At 40.7% G+C, this 23351-nt stretch overlaps 1 protein-coding gene across 1 annotated transcript in view; it reads right to left on the reverse strand.

The window, feature by feature from the left end:
* Positions 1–23351, reverse strand: part of nrg3a (neuregulin 3a) — a 351002-nt gene that overhangs the window by 28117 nt on the left and 299534 nt on the right. The window contains exons 5-6 of the mRNA XM_030747487.1: positions 12092–12115; positions 3179–3281 (exon numbers count right to left, since the gene is read on the reverse strand). Of these exons, the coding sequence (XP_030603347.1) occupies positions 3179–3281; positions 12092–12115 (127 nt within the window). The remainder of the gene's footprint in view (positions 1–3178; positions 3282–12091; positions 12116–23351) is intronic.

Below are 23351 nucleotides of genomic sequence, written 5' to 3' on the forward strand. Positions count from 1 at the left end.
TACACCAATTACTATGCACACATATTAACTTCTACCCTGCAGAAATATGAAAACCGGGAGAGAGCAGAGAAAGGGCCGGAGCCACATGAGCTGACCTTTGGGTGATAATAGCCTATGAATATGTGTACGTGTATAATGAGCTTTACAAATTGTTGCAAATACCCAGCCTGGGATTTGGCCCAAGATGCAGGATGCCTCAACATGTTGCAAAATGTCTTTGTGGACATGTGGTCTGCCCACACCCAGTAGGGTTTATTACCAAATACAGTAATATTTTACTTCAGGAAGCAGTGGCAGAATTCATCATCAGTTTTACTGGTTAAAAGAAGTTTAAAAGCATTAAAATCACTGTAGAAACTTTCAATTCAAAGGAAAATTAAGAGAATTGCTGGCGTGATGAAACTGCATGATGCTACAGCTAATTTACCTGTCAATATATTAAGGGGAAAATTCTATGCCACACAAGCAGGGAAGGGAAAATGCTGACAATCTAACAGCTGAGTAACAATTCAGCTGCAGTCTTTGTAATCTGAGTCTCTCCAGTGTTGAACTGAAACTGGTTTATACGTTAATTTGTGTATCCTAATAACTTGAGCTGAATTAGCTCTAACCTAAGTTAGACACAAACACCTGAACTCTCTACTCTCTGCAGTCCAGCTTCACGGAGGAGAGCACGTCAAAAGCCGACTTTGGTTCTACGTTGTGTCATTTTGAAGATCATTTATATTGTTTGCAGCAACTTTGTGCACACTCAAGAAATTTGATAATGTATTGAACTAGTAATATTTTTGAGTGGTAGCAGCCAGTATATCTAATCTGCTTAATCAAATGCAAGCTCACTTGAAATGTCAGCAGTCATTGCTTATTATTGCTCAGGAAACCTGAAGGTGCATACAATGTTTCTATTTGGGTATCTGTCAGTGAACATGTTTGAATACTTTAAGTAGCAACTTATTCACAGCTTGCCAAATACTTTGAAAGTTCTGTGCTTAAAGAAAACCAGTGTGATTAATGACATGCACAGTTAATAAAGAGAGCTGCAGCTGCACCCTGGTGCGCGCATGTGCAGCCTGCGCCAGCTAGCATCAGCCAAAATGCTAATGAGTCATTATAGACAGTATAAAAGACGGATGTGGCCTCCAGGTCTGAAAGTGAAACAGAAGTGCAGCAGTGCCTAAAATGTGCATGCTTTAATGGCCAGCAGGGTTGCATTAAGACTTCCAGTTGCCTAGAAGTCTATGGGAAATGGATTCATGAGCTTAATCTCTAATTTCATGTCATACTGAAAGAAAAATGAAGTTACTTTTGAAAGTTATGGTCATCCACGCCGTCCATACTAGAATGTACTCATTGTGTATGTGAGACTCATTCCTCACAAATCATATCTGGCTTCAAGACACTGAACTGGTGGTGGTGAAAACTCACAGCTTAAGGTTTCGTTACAGGACTTCACTGGCAACGTATGATTCAACTTCACTTTTATATTGAGACCAGAAAAAAAAGAAAATGGAGAAAAGGGTAAAATTGTGGGATTTCATGGCAAGTTCTAAAAATATATTATTTTGCTTGATTTCAGCGATTGGTTGCACTCCTCCTCGTGCTGTTGGCAGTTAGGGGTGAAAAGTCACAGCTTTCCAACACGACTGATTTAAAGTGAGTAAAGGCCAGTTATACCCACCACTGTCACCCATGCAAACAGTGGCACACACCAAAACTCACTTCACAACTGCTGGTGCGAGCAGTGTTTTGCGTCATTTCAGCCTGGGGGTTGGGTGCGACCGGAGTCGATGGAAGATGACACGAGTGTACGACCGCCCCGGTTTTTAAATGCCATTTCAATGGTATAGAAGTGCAGTCAGACATGTACAGATTATACAGAGCGAGATGTTGCAACACCTTGAAAAGATGAGACTTTCTGCAGAAAACTCTGAAGGAAAAAAAAAAACTCTTCAACTTCTACTTCTACACCACTGCTGATGTTTTGTGGTGACACCCAACTTTCAAGAGATTACTGTAGTAAGTCTGACACGCCCTCAACACCAGTATAAATGATGATGGCGCTGTGGTGACATCATAGACGACACAAACAGCGCATAACGAGAGGCGAATCTTTGCTTCGTGTTTGAAAGTCTGCATCAATTCATCAGTTCAGCTATTTTTTTAAGCTCTCCTAAACTAAATGAAAATCCCTTCATGAATTGAATGCCCTGCTGATGTTCACCCATATTTTCCTCCTCAATGACTGTCAAGCCAATTTGTCCATTTCGGCCTGGCAGGCTTCAAAAGATAATGGCTCGCTTCCTCGCTAATGTGATTGCTAGAAAAATATTATTTGAATCCAAATCAGATTTTGATTTTACTTCTGTGGAGTTTGTGTTAGAGTCCGTTTGCAATGGAACCAGTCATTTGGTTGGCATTAGAGATAAGTGGACTCCATTTCTAAAGTAGTGTTGGCTAGTCTTGTTGTTGCTGTAAAAAGTCAAAGAGAAGCATTGAGCCAAGGCATCATGGGACCTTGGCTGCATAAATGTCACATTTTTCTTTGGAATTTTTGGGGCAAATTTGACTCAAATCTTTCACAGAAATTTTATCAAGTCTGAGGGCTGTTAGATGCAACAAAAAGAGTTGAGGAAAGTGACATTACAAACCATTCACACATTGGCAATAAAGAGGGCTTGAATATATGAAAAATAAAACCTTAGACACACTAAAATGTAATCTGTTTGTAGTCTGTACAGAAACATAATTCCTATTTGTAGAGACACAGATTCACACATTGGCAAAACTGCCAACTGAATTTCATTTGCACAATTATGAAATAACCCGTGGCCTGTAGTTTGAAGGCAGCAGAGTTTAATGTTGATCGGCTGGAATCGGTTCAGAGTTGACATAGTGGCAGTTCAGCTACAACAAACAGTTTCAGACGAGTGTCTTTCTCACAGAAAGATGAGGTGTGTAAAGTGGTGGGATTATCTGATCTGCACTGTTGTGGAACTGTTGCTGCCTCCTCAGATCTTAGCATTTAACCTGGTGAGTGCAAATGTTAATATTACCTACAGGAAGTAAGTGATAATGTAATAAGTACAGTGAATTTAAAAATGTTGATGCTGAAATTGAGCTGTAGCTTTAATAGATATTTCTAGACTTTATGTATGTGTTTGTGAGTTTATTTCCTCACTTGTTGCGGCAGTAGAGGGCCATGCACAGTGTTCCCAGGAGACTAATTGCCATCGCGATGGATGTGATCGACAGCACCTGTCTCTTGTACACCTCTTTGCTCTCTGTGGAGAAATAAACAGAGGAAGAAGTCACATTAATGTTTGAACAACAGACCCTTGGGAAATAAAGCCATAGATCATGTACATGTTGGCTGGTAAGTGTGTGTGAGAGAGACGGAGGAAAGGAAAGAAAACAGCAGGATGGTGTGAATGTGTGTATGTGCAGATACCCCACAGTCAATATTCACACTCTCCTCACCATAACACAGAATTAAACATGGTTTTGAGATTTGTACTTACCCATTTTTAATTTCTAACGGTGTTGTTTACAGCACCCAAACAGCCATTTTAAATCATCGAACAACCAGTTGTGGTACAACAGCTCTCTCAGGCTCTTTTTTATCTGTCTTGCAGATTCTTACAAGTGTAATTACTTTTGTGTAAACCAAATAAAATTGAAATAAAACGGCAATAAACAAACACCCTTTTACAGCTCCCCAGCAACACTTGCTATTCTTAGTTACCACACAGCCTTTCAGCTCATTTTATCAGCTCTCCCACATAGAGTAATGGTCCGATAGACACAAGACACTGCTTTTGAAATGGATGCCACATGTAATGGAGCCTGAATACATGGAGACAAGAAGAGTTATGGCGCGGAGGAACACCATTAGTGGAGAAAAATGGAAGCTGTCTTGTTTGTTCCGAACAAGTAAATCATAGTTGCCTTCGGATACATTAATAGGCGATCAATCAAGTTTTATTTAGCGAGGCTCAGACCTTGGAAAACAATGACGATGACAGGTGTTGAGGTTTTACATTGAGGTGATTGAGACAAATTTTCACTGCGGATGGGTCTGAATGGCCACTTCAGTACAAAAAAATATAATCACTGCTCATAAAATCACAGCCGGGAGCTGCAGAATAGAACCGCAACCTCTTTAGCGACAGTGCAACAGCGCTGCAGCCGGTATGTTTTTGCTCAAGGGCACCCTGACGGTAGTCGGTGTTGCTAATTCACAACCACATCGATATTTTTAAGCCTGTCGGGGAATTTAAAACAGGGATCTCTCAGTCCTAGCATTCCACAGTAGCCTTTAAGCTACTGCATACCACACGTTGCATAACTGGTTGTTCATGCAATATATCATTTATAATCCCTAAAAATAACAGATGTTGCAGAGCCTATTAGTGTGTTTTCAGTGCATCTTTTCTTCTCCTCTGTGTCATTATTTCTCTCCCTCCATCTATGTCTAAGTTATGTCTGGGGCCACTGTTGTTTAGATGCTGCTAATCAGACTGCAACAGATTTGCTCATCGGCTATAATTATGTCAGCAGAGGGAGCTGGGGCACACTGAAGACGGCTGCAGGGAAGGCAGAGCAATAGTGATAGTGGCAGGAGACTAAAAAAAAAAGAGAGAGGTGAGAAGAGGTGGAACGCAAAGAGGAGGAGAACTCAAACAGCCAGGTGCTCGTAGGGAAGCAGGATGATGCAGTGATGGCGCTTTTGTCCTCATGTGATACAGATTTTTTATTGTATTGGCTGATTTGGCTGCCTCTGTTCAGCCTTTGACGAAATTTTGCAGGTAATTAATGTCTGTGGGTGCACAAATAATTTTATACACGAATACTAGCTGACTAGTGGGCAAAACCTCACTATATCACACACAGTCAGGCATACATTTACATATGTATACAGCATTCCTGGTATTAGGTTAATCATAAATATGCTGCCAAGGTCATGCAATACCTTAGACCCCCCCCCCCCCCCCCCCCCCACACACACACACACACACTTAGACACACATGCTTATTTGGCCACAGTAGCTGTATGCACACCCACTCCTGATGTGAATTAATCATAGGGCTCAAGAGAGGGAAAGCATGTTCATGTTCCATCTGTGGAGCCGTGAGGTCACATCTTCTATTACTTCCCACTTCAAACCTCCACTTTTGCACTGCAGAGGCCTGCTGGTCGCTTATTCACAGCCACATTATAGAGATATATGATCAATAATTTATACTAAAAGTGGCAGCAGCAGTAATATAGAAGGGCTGCCGTGACCTTTTTTGTATGTAGTCATATTCATTCACAGCATGTTTACAGCTGCTACACACTCCACACAGTTGGCTGTGCCCGGAAAGATAAGTCAGTAAGTAATGGAAGAATTGGAGAAATATAATTTAAGTAGGTTTATGTGACATAACTGAAAAAATGTGCGTGTTTACTACTAAAGAAAACTGAGAATATGTCTCAGTTTCTTAAATGTCCCGTCCAATATTCTGCCAGTGTTTTGGAGATGGTTGAGCTGTGCTTTAATGTGAGAAACACAGGAATTACCATCTCTCTGTTATTATGTAAAATGCACACCTATGTCCTGCAGAATACAAATACCCAAAATAAGCACAAACAATTACAGTGCAATCAAATAGCTGGTGACAGCACAGTCACAGATACTCTCACGCAGACATAAACAGAGGAGACTAAAGTCTGGCAGCAGAGAGAGGTGGCATTTTGACAGCATATCTCTGAGGCATGCTGACTCTGAGCCCTGATGAGATGGCTGAAGTCTGCCTGGTGGAGTTCATGACATATAAACAGAAACGGTGGACAGTAAAATGCACTTGGCAGTTCTCCAGCACACACATTTCCATCGCTAGTGGCCCTCTCCTTTGGAGTGCTTTTGAAGCAAGTCCATTAGGCTCGACTCAGTTTTCCCCTTCAAAAAAATAAAAAATCACTGAAGGAAGAAGAAAAAAAACTCTTGTGCATTAAGAAATCTCAAATTATTGTTCATTTACCATCCAGGCAATGTTAGTATATTAAATCTTACCCTTATTTTGCTGACAAGTGCCAGGTTTGTGAGTCATTCAAGGATTCTGATCTAATATTTTGAACATATGGAGAAGTCAGGCAGCTGGCAGGCACTGACTCTGTCAAGGTCTGTTACAGATATTAGGTGAAAGATTATTCCACTGTATTTCATTTGTACAATTATGGAATAAACTGTGGCCTGTAGTTTGAAGGCAGTAGAGTTTAATACTCATTGACAGCACATTGGAATCAGTTCAAAGTTGACACAGTGGCAGAATTTGGATGATTGCTTGGACTCAAACATGGGTGACAGGTTATCACACTAGCATAGAAGCTACTGATGAACCAGGTTTCGAGCCTAACAGACGTAAAGTAAATAGAAAAAAGATGGACTTCATGTGACTCACTGGTTTGTAGACTCTTGTTGTGAAGCCTCAAATTTACCATTATGAGGTTACAGTGTTGTTATTTGGACAGTGCTAAGCTATCAGCTAAGGCTAACAAACTTGACAGAGAAGGTGCATCCAGAGATCGTATGGTGGCATCGCACACGCTGATACCAGCTAATAGCGCTAAGCAAGCCCTGTTTATAATACTAGAATTTCCCCCATCAGAACTGCAGCACTGATGTCTTGGATGAACTGTAAGGACATTTAACTGTGCAAGAAAACATGATGTCTGTCAGATAATGCTCCAAAAAGACACCACAATCCTGCATAATGAAAAAATACAAACTAAAACAATTAAAACCCATAAAGTTTAGATATAGTCATCAAAACTCCTGGACTGTAAACGGGTTTAATTCTGCTGTAAAACTGGTCATTTAAGTCTACGGGGACTGATTGAAGTGTCGATTCAAGCGATCGTTTTTGGCACTCGGTGCTGGCTTCAGTTTTCAGCCCCACAGACTGCTGCTTTGTCTAAACAGGTAAAATGTCACTGACCTTAAGACAAAGCTTGAAAATAAAATCAGGACAAACAAAGAAAAGCCATTTTGCAGGACCTTTATTCCATTTTGATAAACTAGAAAATATACTTTAAATACCCAGAAATTAATATTTTTCTCTCTCAGTTTAAACTTATCTCTTTGGGTGTCATGGGTAGAGATGGTTGAGTAAGCTGCACAATAAGTTGAACATTCTGAAACCAACTATGCTCTGCTTATCATATCCTGCCAATCTAGGCCACGATAAATGTCGCGATCACTGGAGATTGACATGAATGCATGAATGACATAAGTAAAAGATCAAAGGACGCAGACAGAGGGTGGGATTATCTTGGCATTTCTTCGCAGCTCTGAGTATTAGAATTTTCATGTGCTGCAGCACAGACTGCTGATGGTGGATAAAACCTTTATTATGCAGGTCCGCCGTGCTAGAGTAAACATGCTCTCTTGGCTGGTCACGGTTCTTTCCTCTATTACTTGGATAGCTTTATTCACCCATTTACAGACTGAATCTATTTAGGTGACTGGAGATATTGTTATCGCTGGCAATTTTCTTTCTAGCATTCTTACTTTTTTTCCCTCATAATATTCTCTCGTGTCCCACAGCCTAGAAGATGTTCCTGCAGCTCGGTGTGTGCTGGTAGGAGTGATGCTTCTGCGTCCTGCCTGCTGTTTGGCTTCTCACTGGCACTAAAAGAAGAGATCTCATCACCCCACCTTTTCCTGGCTTGTCCTCTCTCAATAGCATAAAATTGATTTTAACAAGCAGTTTGTTTGGATTCAACATCAGGCACCACAGTCTAACCCCTTCATGCCCCAGCACCTACATCTTTTTGATTGTTTGTTGGATTACTCAAAAATTACAGACGGATTTGCATGAGAATTTTAATAAAGTTTGGGTTGGATCCAATTTAAGGATGATTAAACTTTGGAGTCAAAATGGATCCAGATGCAGGAATTTTTGGAAGGATTATTCACCAGTGTCAGATAAATTAGAGGGACTGGATTTTCTACCCGAAATATTAATTTTTTTTTATTACCAAAATTTGTCTATTCCTGGAAAGTAGATATGTTTGTAGGAGCAGCACCAATTTATTCAAAAAGAACAAAGCTGCACCACCAGGAATTTAAAACCCTTCACAGAAAATCTCAGTATAATAAAAACAAATGAAATGGTGACGATGCTTGATTGAAAAGGGATCTGTGGGAAGGCATCAGAGTGATTGCTGCTTCTTTCTTCCCCTGTGTTACTTATCCCCCATCTCTTCTGTCATACTAAACAACTCAGGCCTAATATTTTATATTCTCAATGCATTTTAGTTCTTGAGTTGCCAAAGTTGAGCAAGTGATTTAAAAACTTTCTCCCTCACCTCCACGTTTAAAGACAAAGTGACAAATGCAACAGTGTTATTTACTTCACAATGTGAAGTAAATAACAGGCAGACACAGATGTGTCCTGCTAGCTCTGTTTGTCTTTGCTAACCGGCCTCCCTCCAGCACAATCACATGATGAACCCTCGAGATGGAAATTGAAAACCAACATGACTTAAAATACATTTGCTCCTTTTCTAAACTTGTACTTCTAACACTGATTTACAACCCGGTGCAAAGTCCTCCAGTCAGAGCTCAGTCATCTCTGATAGAATTATTGATGACCACATGAATGACTGACTGGACGCTATGAATTTTTTCCTGTTCTGTCAAGTACTACAGAAAATGTATTAGAGCAAAAGGATCAAATGATTCTTGAATATTTCCTGTGTTTAAACCTCCGGGTTGTGATGAGAGATCTCAGCCTTCAGACGCTTCTAATTTTAACCTCAGAAACCGACTCTCTCAGAGGGGAGCAATTCATTCTCTATAAATTAAGCGAAGAGCTTCAAGTTATCTGTAAAACTAAGCATAACTGGATTATACTAAGCATTTAGTTTAAACCCAGTATGTTAGTGTTTACTTACTTGAACTGCAAAGGATATCAAGTTTGACAAACACATTCTCATCTTAGGGAGTTGAGTGCTGCCGCTCTGTCAGATGCTGCTGGCATCACAGAGACATGCTGGCAAAGGCAATAGTGGACACAAAGAGATAAAGGTCCTCTCTTAAAGGGTGACACAGTCTGCCTGAGGGGTGGCACTTTCAAAGTCATGTAGTTGTGAGCCAGCTCTTGTCATGTTCTGGGTGATTTTCACTCACTGATTAGTTTCATTTGTTTTCAGTCGCTGGTCAGGTTTAAGTACCAAAACTACTTGGTTACATTTATGATAGGTTTGGAATAAATGTGCTGCTTCACCACGAAGTTATGAAATGATGCTTAGGGCTACCCTTTGTGTTTAAATGTGATGCAGATCTGAGCGTGAAAGCCGGGTGGTTAAAACTTAGAACTTAATTTCATGATGGAGTTTTTCACCTAAATAAGCTAAATACGTTTTTTTTTTTTTCTGTTGAGGTGTTTGGTTGCCAGGAAACATGTCCTTTTTCAGTTTATTTTGAATGTGATATTTGCTGTTAATTTGTGGTCGTAAGGCACACTTCAAATGTTCTTCCAGAGGATCACATAATGTTACAAACTTCCATCACAACGTGGCAGCTTTGTGAAGAACAGTAGTTACTCCTTCAAGGTTTTGCCGAGTGCATCTTGGTGTCATGTTTGTTTTACGTTGGGGTTGCGTTTGGTCTGCACCAAGCTGGAGATGCACGGAGGACGGTGATGCAGAACTGCTTTCTGAAGCACTTGTAAATATGTTGTGACCACCACAGAGACTAAAGACTGCCATATCCTCACATCTGTAGCAAGATGAGTTTGCAGTCTCCAGAATGTCCAAATGTGAAAATTCAGACCCACTGTCATATTTTTCTGGTGTATTTTTTCTCTATTTCTTTTTGTATATTACTCTTTGTATATTTGTGTGCCATTAAAGCGCTGCAAGAACCCGTTATTGTTTCCAGTGTAGCAATTAATTTCCTAGGTCGCCAAACAATGTGCAAAAGTTTATGTTCAATTCAATTCAGTTTTATTTATATAGCACCAAATCACAACAAACAGTTTCCTCAAGGAGCTTTATATTGTAAGGTAAAGACCCCACAATAATACAGAGAAAACCCAACAGTCAGAATGACCCCCTATGAGCAGCACTTGGTGACAGTAGGAAGGAAAAACTCCCTTTAACAGGAAGAAACCTCCATCAGAACCAGGCTCAGGGAGGGGGGGTCATCTGCTGGGACTGGTTGATGGTGAGGGGAGAGAGAGAGACAGGACAAAAGACACACAAACCACCATCTTCTGCCTGAGAAATGTACCACTTTAGGACTTTATTACTACATAATACTATTTTACAAGTTTGTCGCTCTTTATTGTGATGTCGCTGGCACTGGTACAGGCTGAGGTCCAATATTATCTCTGTTTGACCTTGGCTACCGGCTCACTAGTAGCATTCAATTCTATTCATACATTAGACTTTGCTTCTTTTTTGAGCTGCCACAGCTCCCTGTGACTCCCTCAAACCTTTTACTTAAATTTTAAATTTACAATATACAAAAATTAAGCATAATCTACATTTATTGACGAGGATGCATTTTCTCAACGGTGTCATTAATGTTTTGCTCCTTTTCTTCAGATTATAACTTTTCTGGTCAAATCTAGTTGCTGTAAATCATCCTGTTAATGTAAAATCTCTCAGATTGAAATAACTCTTATGGCATCACTTACTGTTGAAAGAAATGATACGTGTTTGGAAGAGGCAGTTTCAGGCATTCAAAGTGAAAGTTTGTGGTTTAACCCATATTGTGTAAAGTACATTTGCTCACTTGTATTAATAACAAAAAAAGTTACAGTAGGTCTGTGTGTTTCTTCCATCAAAGAGCCTCCAAAGGCACAGACAGTGACATACCAGGATTGAGTGTGGGAGGTTCTTATCTAGCCACTGCTTAACACAATGCCGGGGGAAGACGTTGGCAGGACTAGAGACGTCAGCTCAGCAATGAAAATGTGGCAGCCTGAACAATGTTGCAGAGGCATAAAACCTCTCGCTGAATTTAAATGGGGAAACCTGCAAGATAGCTCTGTAGAAAATATCATCTGTCACTGCCAAGTTTGCATAGTCTAAGCAGGTTTTCAAAAAAAAAAAAAATGCTTTACTTTGTTTGACTGCTGAGGCAGTGGTTGGGAGGCAGAAAGAAGCAGCAGTGCTTGTTCTTGTGAAATTTTACTTTGAGCACGTAGAAGTTATGTCAGACAAGAGGAAGGGCATTTTCCCTTTTTTGACCTGAAGGGGCCACATTTTGAGAGAGTGACGAGCTCCAGTTAACAAGTTTTCACGTCGTTAACTAGCGCTTCTCAGCTGTGATACCCGACTCGGAGCCCACGAGAGCCAAAACCAGGAGCGAGCAGCTTGGCAAAGAAGAGGTGGAGCCACTGGCATCCAGCCTTCATAGCCTCACAGTGTGTGCATGGGGAACGCACACCAACATTCAACACACAATCGTTGGAAGGATCTCATCTAACTCACATTAGGGCTTCAGACACACACTTTGAACATGTGCCATGCATGTGCACGCATACCCACACATACTAATGAGGAGTGCGACTGGTAACAGTGCCAACATCACAAAAACTCCCTCACTGCACCCTGCCCGCCTCTCTGTTCTCACTGTTTCCAAGGAGACTGCAGCACATTGGTATTCTGGAGGGACACTTCATAAGCAATTGTGAGAGAAAGAGAGATAGTGCAAGAGGGAGAAAGAAAGCATAAAGATAGAAATGGTGCAGAGAGTAAAGATACATAAGTACATATGTGTAGGGAGAATTAAAATGGATAAAAGGCAGTGCATAAAAATATAATGCAACATGCACAGTTGATGGCTGTGAAGATGTTAATGTAAAAATGTAGTATTTTGTATATATTGTATTCACCACAGCTTTCCTGATTACATTTCAAATGATGTAACAATGCAATATGTAATTAGACACGTCCAAGTTATGCTGTTTGCTGACTGTTATGAACAATGGCCGTTCTGTATCAAAGGCCTCGCAGTGTGCTGTTTATCCAGTGTGAAAAGATGTGATGTTTACAGTTATGACTCAGACAGATGCAAGACAAGAAAAGCTTCCTTACCCATAAACTCAATGCCCAAGTGATCTGTTGTTTCACGCAGCAGGACGGAAAGCGGGGAGAGAGAGAGAGAGAGAGACACAGATTTTTTATTCAGAATAGCGAATATTAGCATTGCATCACAGTATACAGCCAGCTAATCTGACTGGCTTATTTATGCACATTGGTGTGTGTGTGTGTGTGTAAGTGTGTGCACATTTGATCTGTTGTCACACGGGGTCAGAAGACACATGTTAGTAAAATGACACATGCGTGAGGACCCTCAGCGATAATGTTGCTAACTTTGTGCTAAAAGGCCCTGAACAATCATCAGTGGAGCTGCTGTTATAAACTCCCATCAAATCAAAAATTACTAACATGTGACCTGAAATCTGATGAAGTATTGGGGGCTTCGCTTGTGTTTTCGGCACACTGTCAATCACATCAGATCAAACCACAGACCAGATGAATCGCAGTAGCTGAGATCCTAAGTGATAAACCCGGCTCAGAGATTTAAGCCTGTCAGGCTTGTTTTATTCTTATTTTTGGGGGAAAGAACAGGTTTCCTCAGTGGAGAAAGAACACTTCAGTAGACTCAGATATAAGTTGTGTCATTTACCGTCGCTTGGTACCAACGAGATCTAACTCAGCCACACATCCTTACAGATCGTAGGACTGCTGCAGTTCTGAGGCTTTCCCTCTGAATATTTTCTTCATCCTTTATTTAAAAACCTTCATCAATGTTCATCCAAAGCTGCATCCTATAACCAAAGTTTGTTTACAATCACAAATCTGGAAACATGTGGCTAATTCTCTTTTTTTTCTTTCTATAATCTACATAATAATGATTAAGAATCATTAATGAGTGAGGCAAAATGCATGACTTCACTCCTTCACTCAAAGAACAACAGTTCTGTCCCCAGTTAACCGGCAATTCAGTTGCACTTTCGCATAAACTGGAGAAAAAAATTAGTTGCATCAGAGTACAATTTAGTGAAAAAAAAAAAATGCACAGTGATGTAAATCTAAAAACAATGCACAAGCAGATGCACAGCAAACACGTGCACACCTGTGAACTCTCTGAACAGGAATTCAGGCTCAAACACGGTCACTGCAGATCAGCTGATCTCACTGCAAACTCCCATCAGCTAATGCTCCTGCTAACAGTTGCTGCACATTTGTAAGCTGCTTTTTAACCCACCTCCACCCGAGCTCCTCCTGCCATGCTGTGCTTGACTTTATCATCAACTCCTTCTTGCATTCACCAAATATATTCAGTGCAGATGGAATTAAATATCTTCTTTTAACTGTAGCAGTCTGGGTGATGATCTGTGAGAATTGGTCTACATTTTGTTGTCTGTCATTTGAATTATAAATGGCTCCAATTTTTCCACATTAAACCCTCAAATTGTATTTTTACAGCAGTTTCGCAGCATGCATAAGGCAGGTTAGCTGGTAGGTTTGTCTCATGATCTTGCCATCTTCTCTCCATCTCTTCGTCCTCCATCATGTTTCCTGTTCTTCCTCAGTTTGTCGCTCACCTCTTTTTACATCCTCAGTTCTTTTCTTCATCTCCTTTCTTTGCATTTTAGTTCCAGAAATCAAAGCAGAGGGATGAGGAGAGAGAATCTGAGGCAACAGGCATTAAATAAATGAGACCCCCTTGTTTCTGAGCTGTCATTTTAAGACAATGTCAATTTAAAATGAGGAGTGGCACAGCGTCCAAATCGGTTCATTGTTTTCTTTCAGACTACTACTGGTATTTATGATCTCCAGCAGATGAGCACGACAGTGTTCATGAACACAAACATTTAATTTAAATTCAAATCCCAACGTGTCACAATGTGACAGGAATGCACAGATATATTTTTCTCTCTTTATTCATCACACACACAAATGTTGAAGGGTAGAAACTGATCGTGGAGATGGTTATCTTTATTAACTAACACAACCGGTGAATAAACACCCCCCTCAAAAACTTATGTGTAAAGGTCTCCTACCTCCATGCTTTAAATATCGGAGCTGTTTGTCACACCTGTTTTGTATGACACGGGTAAAGAGACTTTAAGATGCACCTGTGCATCCTTGATATCCTCCTCTTACATCTCTCCTCTCTCTTCAGTGCTCTCTTCTCCAGATGCATTTTAGAGCCCAATCCTGATATCAACCTACGGCCTAAGTATAAGACCATTACACAGGGTCACTGACGTCCCACAGCTGAAGTGCCTGAGTGTGTGTGCAACAGCGCTTTGGCACATATTGCACAGCATTACACTACCTTTTTTAAAAAAAAAAAAAACATATTTCAGGCTCTTTTCTTACAGAGAGGACTAGAGTTATGGAAGCATTTCTTTAACTTAAACTGCTTTAAGTAAAACATTAAAAATGATGATGCACAAACATGGTTTGTAATAAGACATGCTGCATTCCTGTAATTTTATGTTAATTTTCATCCTGTAAGCCTCAAACAGTCTTCTCTATTCATGCTTCTTTGTATACCGTTTTCTTCTAATACTTGTGTGGAACCCCTGGTAGCCTAACAATGCTATGAACTGTGGGCAAATTCCTCTGGTAAAGTCCGCAGAAATGCAGACTTATGAAAGTGTGCATAAAGGGCTCAAAAAATGTCTGGTGGAGCCCTCATGCACTTTGACAGTGGGACAGCTGTAAGGCTTCACCAACTTAACGGTGACTGAGTGTGGACACTGAGACTGGGCCAAGGATCTAAGACATCCTTCAAGGTTATTCACAGAGTTATGTTTCACAAGACTGAGGGCAAAGGATAGAGGAGACAGGAAAGTACAAATCAGAGAAATGAGAAAGGACTCTCTCCATGCACGTCTGTCTGGGTGATGTTCCTGCAACTCTGAGCATTCAACTGGCACATCTGAAACTCATCCCCTCATTAGGATCCTGCAGTATTTGAACCTTAAATTTGAGCCTGTTCAGTCCTTCTACACGGCACTAATACTGTGGTTGAACTAGCCGTAGGCTGCAGTCACAGTCTGCAGTCACGTTCTCCTCATGATATTCGGTATCCCCAAGTTATGCCTTGTTTCTGTGTCAGAGGTTACTCTCCACTTCTCATCAGTGTGCCAATTGCCTCACACAGCTTTCCACCATCATCTCCTTCTGGATAAAGCCTGCCTGTCTGGCTCTGTGCTCCAATCAACACCCACCAGCCATCCTTACTCTAAGCTCTACCCACTGGTTCTGCTGCCAGCTCTAACCAGCCATGTACCAAGCCTCACCCACTTCCAGTCCCCCAGGGCTCAGCCCCAAACTACGGCTGCTAATGCAGCCTCTCACCAAAGCTGTCCAGCACAGTGTGATTCAATTAGGAGTAAAATAATAACAATAATGAAAATACCTGCTGTTATTTCTAACTTTTTATGTTTCCATGCTTGTTTAACCTTGTGCTAAAATTCAGACTCTGATTAGCTATAACTTGAAACAATTATCGCTACAATGCCATGTATTACAGAAGCTTCTTGGACTGGACACTGACTGGTAAGACATAATCTGAAGGAAGTGCAGACGTCTACGGTGTTACTGATGGCTTTTCCAGCACTGGCAGTGACTTTATCTCCTGAGTGGTCCTGCCCTATATCTCAGAGTGGGTGAGCTGGTCTTTCTAATGCGAAAATCTCTGTCCAATCTGCCCCCAGCCTTATCGGGCAATGTTAGCACAGATGTAAGCGGATCATTTTTCACTTTGCCAGTGACCCAGAGACCTCTCTCCAATGCCTTCTTGATTTCTCCGTTCAAAAATGCCTGTGATGCAGGACATGAGGACGTGAACAAGATAAAGAGTGCAATGAAAGCTTTTGGAATAAGCTACATTTTACCAAATATTTGTCAACTGTTTTTAATTCCTAATTGAATGTCAGTTTTTTGTTTTTTATGAAATGCCCAAAGTTTATCTTCATTTGTCATTTTACTGGAGAGTTTTATTAAAAAAAGGAATAGTGACACAAGTGCATATATATATTGTTAGCACCAGTGACCTCACTGAGATCTGCAGAGCTACAAGTAAATGACAGTGATCTGAAATTCTGCAGTTTTCAGCCCTTTGGGTACAGCTATAAGCACTACTGCTGGGTTGGAAACTCAATTTCCCATGGAGCTCAAGGAAAAGGAGACTAACACTAAAGCTGCCAAGGTTTGGGATTTCATTTTCTGTATAGCTTGGTTGGTAGAGTATATATCAACACCAGCACTGTCAGGATATAAGACTTAGTTCCCACTGAGGCTGGTCATACTCAAGATGTATGCACTTCTGCTGCTGTAAACCATGTTAGCTGGAAGAACCCACAAGGTGTCATATGTTAAATACTATGTTCTCCAGAAACATAATCATTGGATGACTGTCAGGTACCACTGCTGATGCCATATCTGATCTGAATGAGACATCTTTTCATAAAAAAAAAGATCTGTTATCACCAAAAAGCTTTGACACAACGAGAGGAGCTCAAAAAAATATTGAGTATTTTCAGTGGAGACAAGCAGTGAAACCAAGGCTGCATCTGCTGCAGACTCACGTTCAAATATTTCCACTAAAAGAAATTTTTAACTTTCAGCACATGTTTAAGAAGTATTCAGATTTTAGTCTAAAGCACGGTAGACACAATCAATAAATATAAAAAAGTGAAAGAATTGTGAGGCCCCAAAACATCAGCCCCACGTTGCAATGTGAGACAGTCAGCTGTTGTTACAAAATTTCATATAAAGATAATTGTATAAAACTTTATCTTTCAATGTGGTGGCTCCTTCAGCCTGCACCTACTGACCAAACAGCAGAAATGAAGAAGCTGATTTGTGTCTTCCAGCTGGACTTGCTCTTATATAGCACTTTTCTTCTCTAGTTGAGCACTCAAAGCACTTTATAGAACACGTTTGCATTCATCCATTCAAACACACACACACACACACACACACACACACACACACACACACACACACACACACACACACACACACACACACACACACACACACACACACACACACACACACACATTTGGGAGCAATTCAGGATATGCCCGAGGATACTTTGGCACACAGGCTGGAGCAGTCAGGAATCAAACCAGTACTGACCTGCTCTACCTCCTGAGCCACAACATAAATACAAAAAAAAAAAACAGAATAGGGCATCCAGCTGTAGCAGCCCAAGATTAGGTTGGTATTATCATCTTATAGTCCACTCAAGTTTATTAAATGCATGTCACAAAATGTGGATAATGTAGAGGCACACTGAAATACAATCCCTGTGGTTCAGGACAGGAAATGAATATAGAAATAAGATGTTATAGTTTGTAATTTTATCCCTGCTCATAACATTGCAGGCAAGCAGTGTTTAGCTGAAGTTTGAGCAAAGTTGAACTGTTTATGATTTAAAGTAAACAGTTCTTCATAAAGATGCTAAACTGCCATGCTGGTTCAACAGTATTATTTAAACCCAGCTAAAGCTGTTGCCAAACCATAATTGCCCAGCCATAATTAACAGGAGTAATTTTTTTTATTAATAATTGAGAAAACAATGTGTTCATTTAATTCCACTTGAGTGCTGTTGAAAAAAATAAATATTGCAACAATGTCCTTCAAATTTTTAATCCTTTTCAGTTATTGTTTTCTGGTAAAAATAAAACACATGAAACACATACAAAAACTAAACCGAAGAAAGAAAGTGGAAACTCCTCTGTGTGTGTGTGTGTGTGTGTGTGTGTGTGTGTGTGTATTTGCATTTGCAGCCTGAAGAGTAGGCAGGTGTGGGAAGCAGGGAGTCTGCAGCATGTCGTCCTACTTCCCCTCCCTGTGGGCCCTCATATGCTGACAGGGATAAGCTGGATATCTGTTTGTGTGTGTGTGTGTGTGTGTGTGTGTGTGTGTGTGTGTGTGTGTGTGTGTGTGTGTGTGTGTGTGTGTGTGTGTGTGTGTGCGTGCGTGTGTGTGTGTGTGTACTTCCACCTCTGGAGTGAGCTTCACAATGGAAGACAGATTAGCTGACCTCTACACACACACACAGACTCAATCTAGACTCAATCCAACTGAATACACTACCATATGCATCATATTATAACATGAATATGATTTTTAGTATGATGACATACCTCATAACATAAGATTTAAGCTTGCTGATTAATTAAGCACACAACAAGCCGGGGCATGAACTCTACCTACACATAAAGAAAGGCGTCTAATCAAAGCGCATCTTTCATTCCTGACTGAAACATGATGAGCAGAGGTCGGGTGTCTCCTCCTGTAAAGGCCGTGGTCATCGTCGGGCCTTTGCTGTTTGGAAAAAAAAAAATCCAAATGCAGCTTTAATCAAAGTATTGAAAGTAAAAGTGAGTTAAAGGGAAAAAAGATAATAGATTTTTAATCAAAAGAAAAAAAGTCAAAATGAACTCTTCCATAGTTTCTAATCATTTTCTGATGGATGCAGATAAAAGCTGTAATACTGTCTGACTGAACATAGTTCATTAGGAAATTTTAATTGACAGTTTTAGGATGTATCTGTGGGACTACCTTGAATTTTTCACATCTTATCCACTGATGAGGAGAATGTCTATTCCCAGTCATGTTTGCTTATCACGATTCAGCCTCAATAAACTCAATAGAGTGCTTAAGCTCGTGAAAGCTTTTGGCTCACTTTACTTTTATGTGCACAGAGAAAATTCTGGGACTCTGCTGATATGATTTAAATTTGGCTTCTCGCCTCCTTAAGGTCACGTTGAGCAGAGCTGTGCCACTTCCAGAGCAGCTGCTATTTTAAGATCTGACCACTTGCACTTGTGTGTCTGTGATGTCCGCTGGAGCTCTTTCAGTGTGTCAAAGTGGGGACCCCGCAATCTGAAATTCATTCTGTGAAAAAGAACGGAGTCGCAGCGAGCCAAATCTGGTAACGACACAGGACGGTGAGAATTCTGTTGGTGTGAACAGAACAAACAAACCAAAAAAAGCTCTGAGCAGCACGGCACACACCACCAATGTGTGCGCTGCAAATGTTTTGTCTCGGACACTTCAGAAAATAACGGTGGAACATTAACAGTCTGCCACGGGGGGGGTGAATCAAGCATGCCCCTGGTCATGCTCCTCAGCTGAGTGCTACCTTTGGGGTTGGACACCGGAAACTCACTCTCACTGAAAACTGCTGTTTAGTATCTGGGTCATGACTGGAGACCACGCTCTTATCACAAGTGATAATCCTCGGCATGAAAATTGATGTTGACGTCTGCTCTCTGCAAGCGCCAGCTGTCAAGTTAGAAGTCAATGATGAAACTGCAAAAGCAGAAGTGGACAGTTGAGGTTGGTGGTGCACAAGCGCACCAGCTATAAAAGTGAGATCGGCCATATTTACTGTATGTCAGCTTCGTGTCAGACTTTATTTTTTCCCCCTCACCTTTTAGTGTTAGAAGATTCAGCAGTCGAGGTAATACAGCGTTACTCCAAAATAAGTTCTGTGATGATTGCCTTTGCGTAACAGAGACAATGCTTGTGCTGCAGTTGTCCATCTCCGACACACACAGTCACACAGTCTTCATCGTTCTTATTTCCCTCTGTCAGATGAAAAATGAATTGTTCCACAGATGGGCATGAGGGAGCGACTGCATCATATTCATATCTCAGTTGACTGATAGCTTCACTCTCCATGTGTGCAGAACAGAGAATCCGCTACATGCTATTTCCAATTAGGACTCAGCACTCTTTAGAGAGCAGGAAGTAAATTGATATTTGACAGATGGCGGATCTGTAGGAGTGGAGGGAAACTAAATGATGACACTGCCTTGTCCACTATTCAGCTTTGATGAAATTCAGTATGGATAAGTCACACCATCATCTGATGCAACAGAAAGTCTGGAGTCCTCTCTTTCTTGAGCTGCATTACGCAAATTTTTGTTGTTTACAATATTTTGCAGGTGTGTATACTCAGTGGGATCACAGAGAAGTAAATGAAAATGTATTCTTTAATGTATTAATGGAAATGAAAAGTCGGGTGTGGATGCTAGCTTGCGCATTAGCAAGCTGCATCCATGGGCTGTATGGGTGCAGCTCACAGACAGAGATACCTGCTAATTCATGGCATACTAAACATACATATTCTCCCCCATACAGTTGGCATCAAAGGGAAAAAATTAACTATAGACACTGAAGCAGTTTTGGCTGTAAGCATGTTAACTTCACCTCTAAAACTGGACATTTTACCATGAGAGCCGAGTAGCTCTTGCTCTTTAACACAACACTGTCAGCGACTGGGAAAATAATAGCATTCAATCTACAAACAGTTCACTTGCTTTTCAAACAGCTTTCACACGTTATTTCAGATCACAGGTCTGTCCCAGGCTGATGGGAAGTGTCCTGCTGCTCACTGCAGCCTGACAGATTAATGGCCACGAGTGGAGGGCGTTAAAACAAACTATTTGCTGAATTCCACTCTTTCTTGAATTTAAATGCAATCTTTCACTGACCCGTTTTATCATTTCATCATTTGTTCTCTCCCCCTTGCAACCCCCCACCCCCCCTCTTTTATTTTTTTGTTTTTGCCCAAAGCAGTTGCTATAGTGATGAGGTATGTGCATCTTCAGGACTGACAGAAAGTCTTTCATGTGGGCTGTCTGCTCAGCATCCACAAACAAGAACGGTCCAAACAGGCTCAGGGAAGATGATCTGCTCGTGGCTTACTTTACAGCTTAAAAGCCGCTCAGTGTCAACACCACAGAACTGAGCAATAAAACTAAAAGAGTCATTTTCATTCGACCAAAGTGCTTTACCTGAATTATCACAGAAGCTACCGTGACGCTCAACTATTCAACAACATTTAGCTCACTGGTTGATTTAACAATACATTTAGTTCAGACTCAGCACTCGCATGAAGCCCTCTTCCAGCAGTAACCCAACAGCTGTTTCACTCAGCAGGAGCTGAGGTTTAACTAACAGACTGTACATAAAAGATGTAAAACACCGCAAGGCCACCAAAGTCACATCTCTAATGTCACAGATTTAGCATTCTTAGCCCCTGCCATATTAAAATTAATAATAATAACGTTAAGCCTTATTAAAATGTAAACTGTATATATTATGTTTATATACACAAATATAAAATTCACCCCTGCGCACTTATGTGCCGTAGAAAGCAAAGCTTACTTATGCACCAGGCTGTAAACATGCTTATTTCTGCAGTTATGGCCATTTAAAGTCAGTGAGTATTGAGTCACTTTTGGGGACAGTCTTAAGTGGCCACTCGGGGAACTGTAGTTTTTGGAGTTCCTGCACTGGCTTCATTTTTCAGCCCCAGCCTCACTTTGCTTTGCCTTTAAGCCTCACTTCAGTGTATTAAAGAAAAATAATACCTAAAGTTCAAGAATACGGTAGCTTTAGATTGTGTCGTGTCAGCTGCAAATTCTTCACTATTCCAACAGTCACACTCATCCAAACTGCGATTTGTGGTCGTGAACCATCAGAAAAACATAAATAACACAAAATTATAAAGCTTGAAGCTTCCTGCTGAGCTGATTAATCTTTGAATACATACAGTTTATCTTCTGAAAAACTTTAAAAACAAACAAACAGATGAGGTTAAATAACTACCATTAAATGATTTCATTCTCTGTAAGCAGCACGTTGTTACCCAGTCTAAACGCAGTAGTGCAGCGTTCCTTGTATTTCTGTGTTTAGCTCAAGTAATTGCAGCCTTAACTTTTATTTTTACAGTGACCTCCTTCAAATTTGTACTCTGTGCACAGCATTAAAGCAAAGTGGCACAAAACAAGACACAGAGGTCCAACCATAGGAGACAAGTACTTTTAACTGACTTTGTTTTTGTTCAGAGGTTTTGGGTTGAAATCTTTTCCACTCTCAAATTGGTCGTCTGAGCCCTTTTGAGTTGCAGAAGGACAAATTGTACACCGGGGATGCTTTTTGAAAACCCTGAAGTTAAATGGACCTGAAGTGTATTCATAAAGAACTGTTTCTGAAAGCTGGATATGCTTCGCTACAGGCTGAATTCTAAATGTCGAATAATGCTGCTTAATCCAACGTTTTCACATTCGGATTGCGGTGGGACTCTGTACTATTTAGACACACAGTAATTGGTCCAATCTGTTAAGGCCGCTGTGCATCATCTGTGCTGTTCAACTCTTCAAGATGAAGACATAAATAGTCAGTAAAACTTCTGAGTCACCGCGGGAACGCCTACAGGGGGCTGTCAGTCATCATCAGGGTCGCATCACTGAAATCGCATCTTCCTCTCCAGCCCTTAGATTACAATGTACAAATGCAAGCGATTATTATATGTTTGAAAACTTGGTGTTCACCTTTTTAACATTTCATAACACAATATAGCCTTTATATTATTGTTTACTGTGGTTCATCATCAACATCCCCTGTTATTTTGTCATTTTTTTGTGATTTTTCTTTCAAAGCTTTCACTTTTCTTCCACATGCATACTTGTCCATTTTTCTTTAGCTTCTGCTTTTCATCAAAGCAGAAAGGCTCGGAAAATAACCTCCTGCATTCAGCTACAGGGTGAAAGTGTAGGTGGAAGGAGTGACACCCCAGGTTATGGAAGTGGAACATTAAAAGCAAGAGAATTTAAGATTTAGAAAGAGTATGATTTGGGTCTGTTATTCAAAAAAGCATGTTGTAATGTGAATGCGTTGCATTCTCTTTTTTACTGAGGTTTATGATGGTATAAAAAAAAAAAGTTGATCCCTCTGCCTCCTTGAGATTGGATTTCGTTTTGCGTGACTGTGAAAGTGGAATGTATGCTTTCACAGACTTTTCCTTTCCAATTTTATCTGACTCGGGCCGTCTGCCTCAGTGGGTGAAGCATTTCATGAGTGAGGCAAAGAAGCATGAGTAGAGTTGCAATTATAGATTTACATTATTACCACCCAGATTAAAAGCAGTACAATGTAAATAAAAGTGGAGTGCAAGGATTTGCAAATCTCATAAACCCACAGAGACAGAGATTTTAAATATTAGCTCATTTTGAATTTGATGGCATGTGGTTTAGTAGGGTCTTGCTGAAATGTGCAAAGCCTTTCCCCCAACCAACCAACAACCAAGCAACCAACCAAGCAACCAACCAAGCATATAGATACCTGTCAGCACTGATGGTGCCTTTGTACATGTGCAGCTGTCATTCCATAGGCACTAATGCACCTGTGTATCAGAGATGCAGACTTTTGCACTGAGTGCTGATAACAAGCTGGATGGTCCCTCTCCTCTTTATTCCAGAGGATGCAGCATCCATGTTTTCCAAAAGAAATTTCAAATTCAGAT

Source organism: Archocentrus centrarchus, chromosome 15 (assembly GCF_007364275.1).
Source record: "Archocentrus centrarchus isolate MPI-CPG fArcCen1 chromosome 15, fArcCen1, whole genome shotgun sequence".
Taxonomy (NCBI): Eukaryota; Metazoa; Chordata; class Actinopteri; order Cichliformes; family Cichlidae; genus Archocentrus; species Archocentrus centrarchus.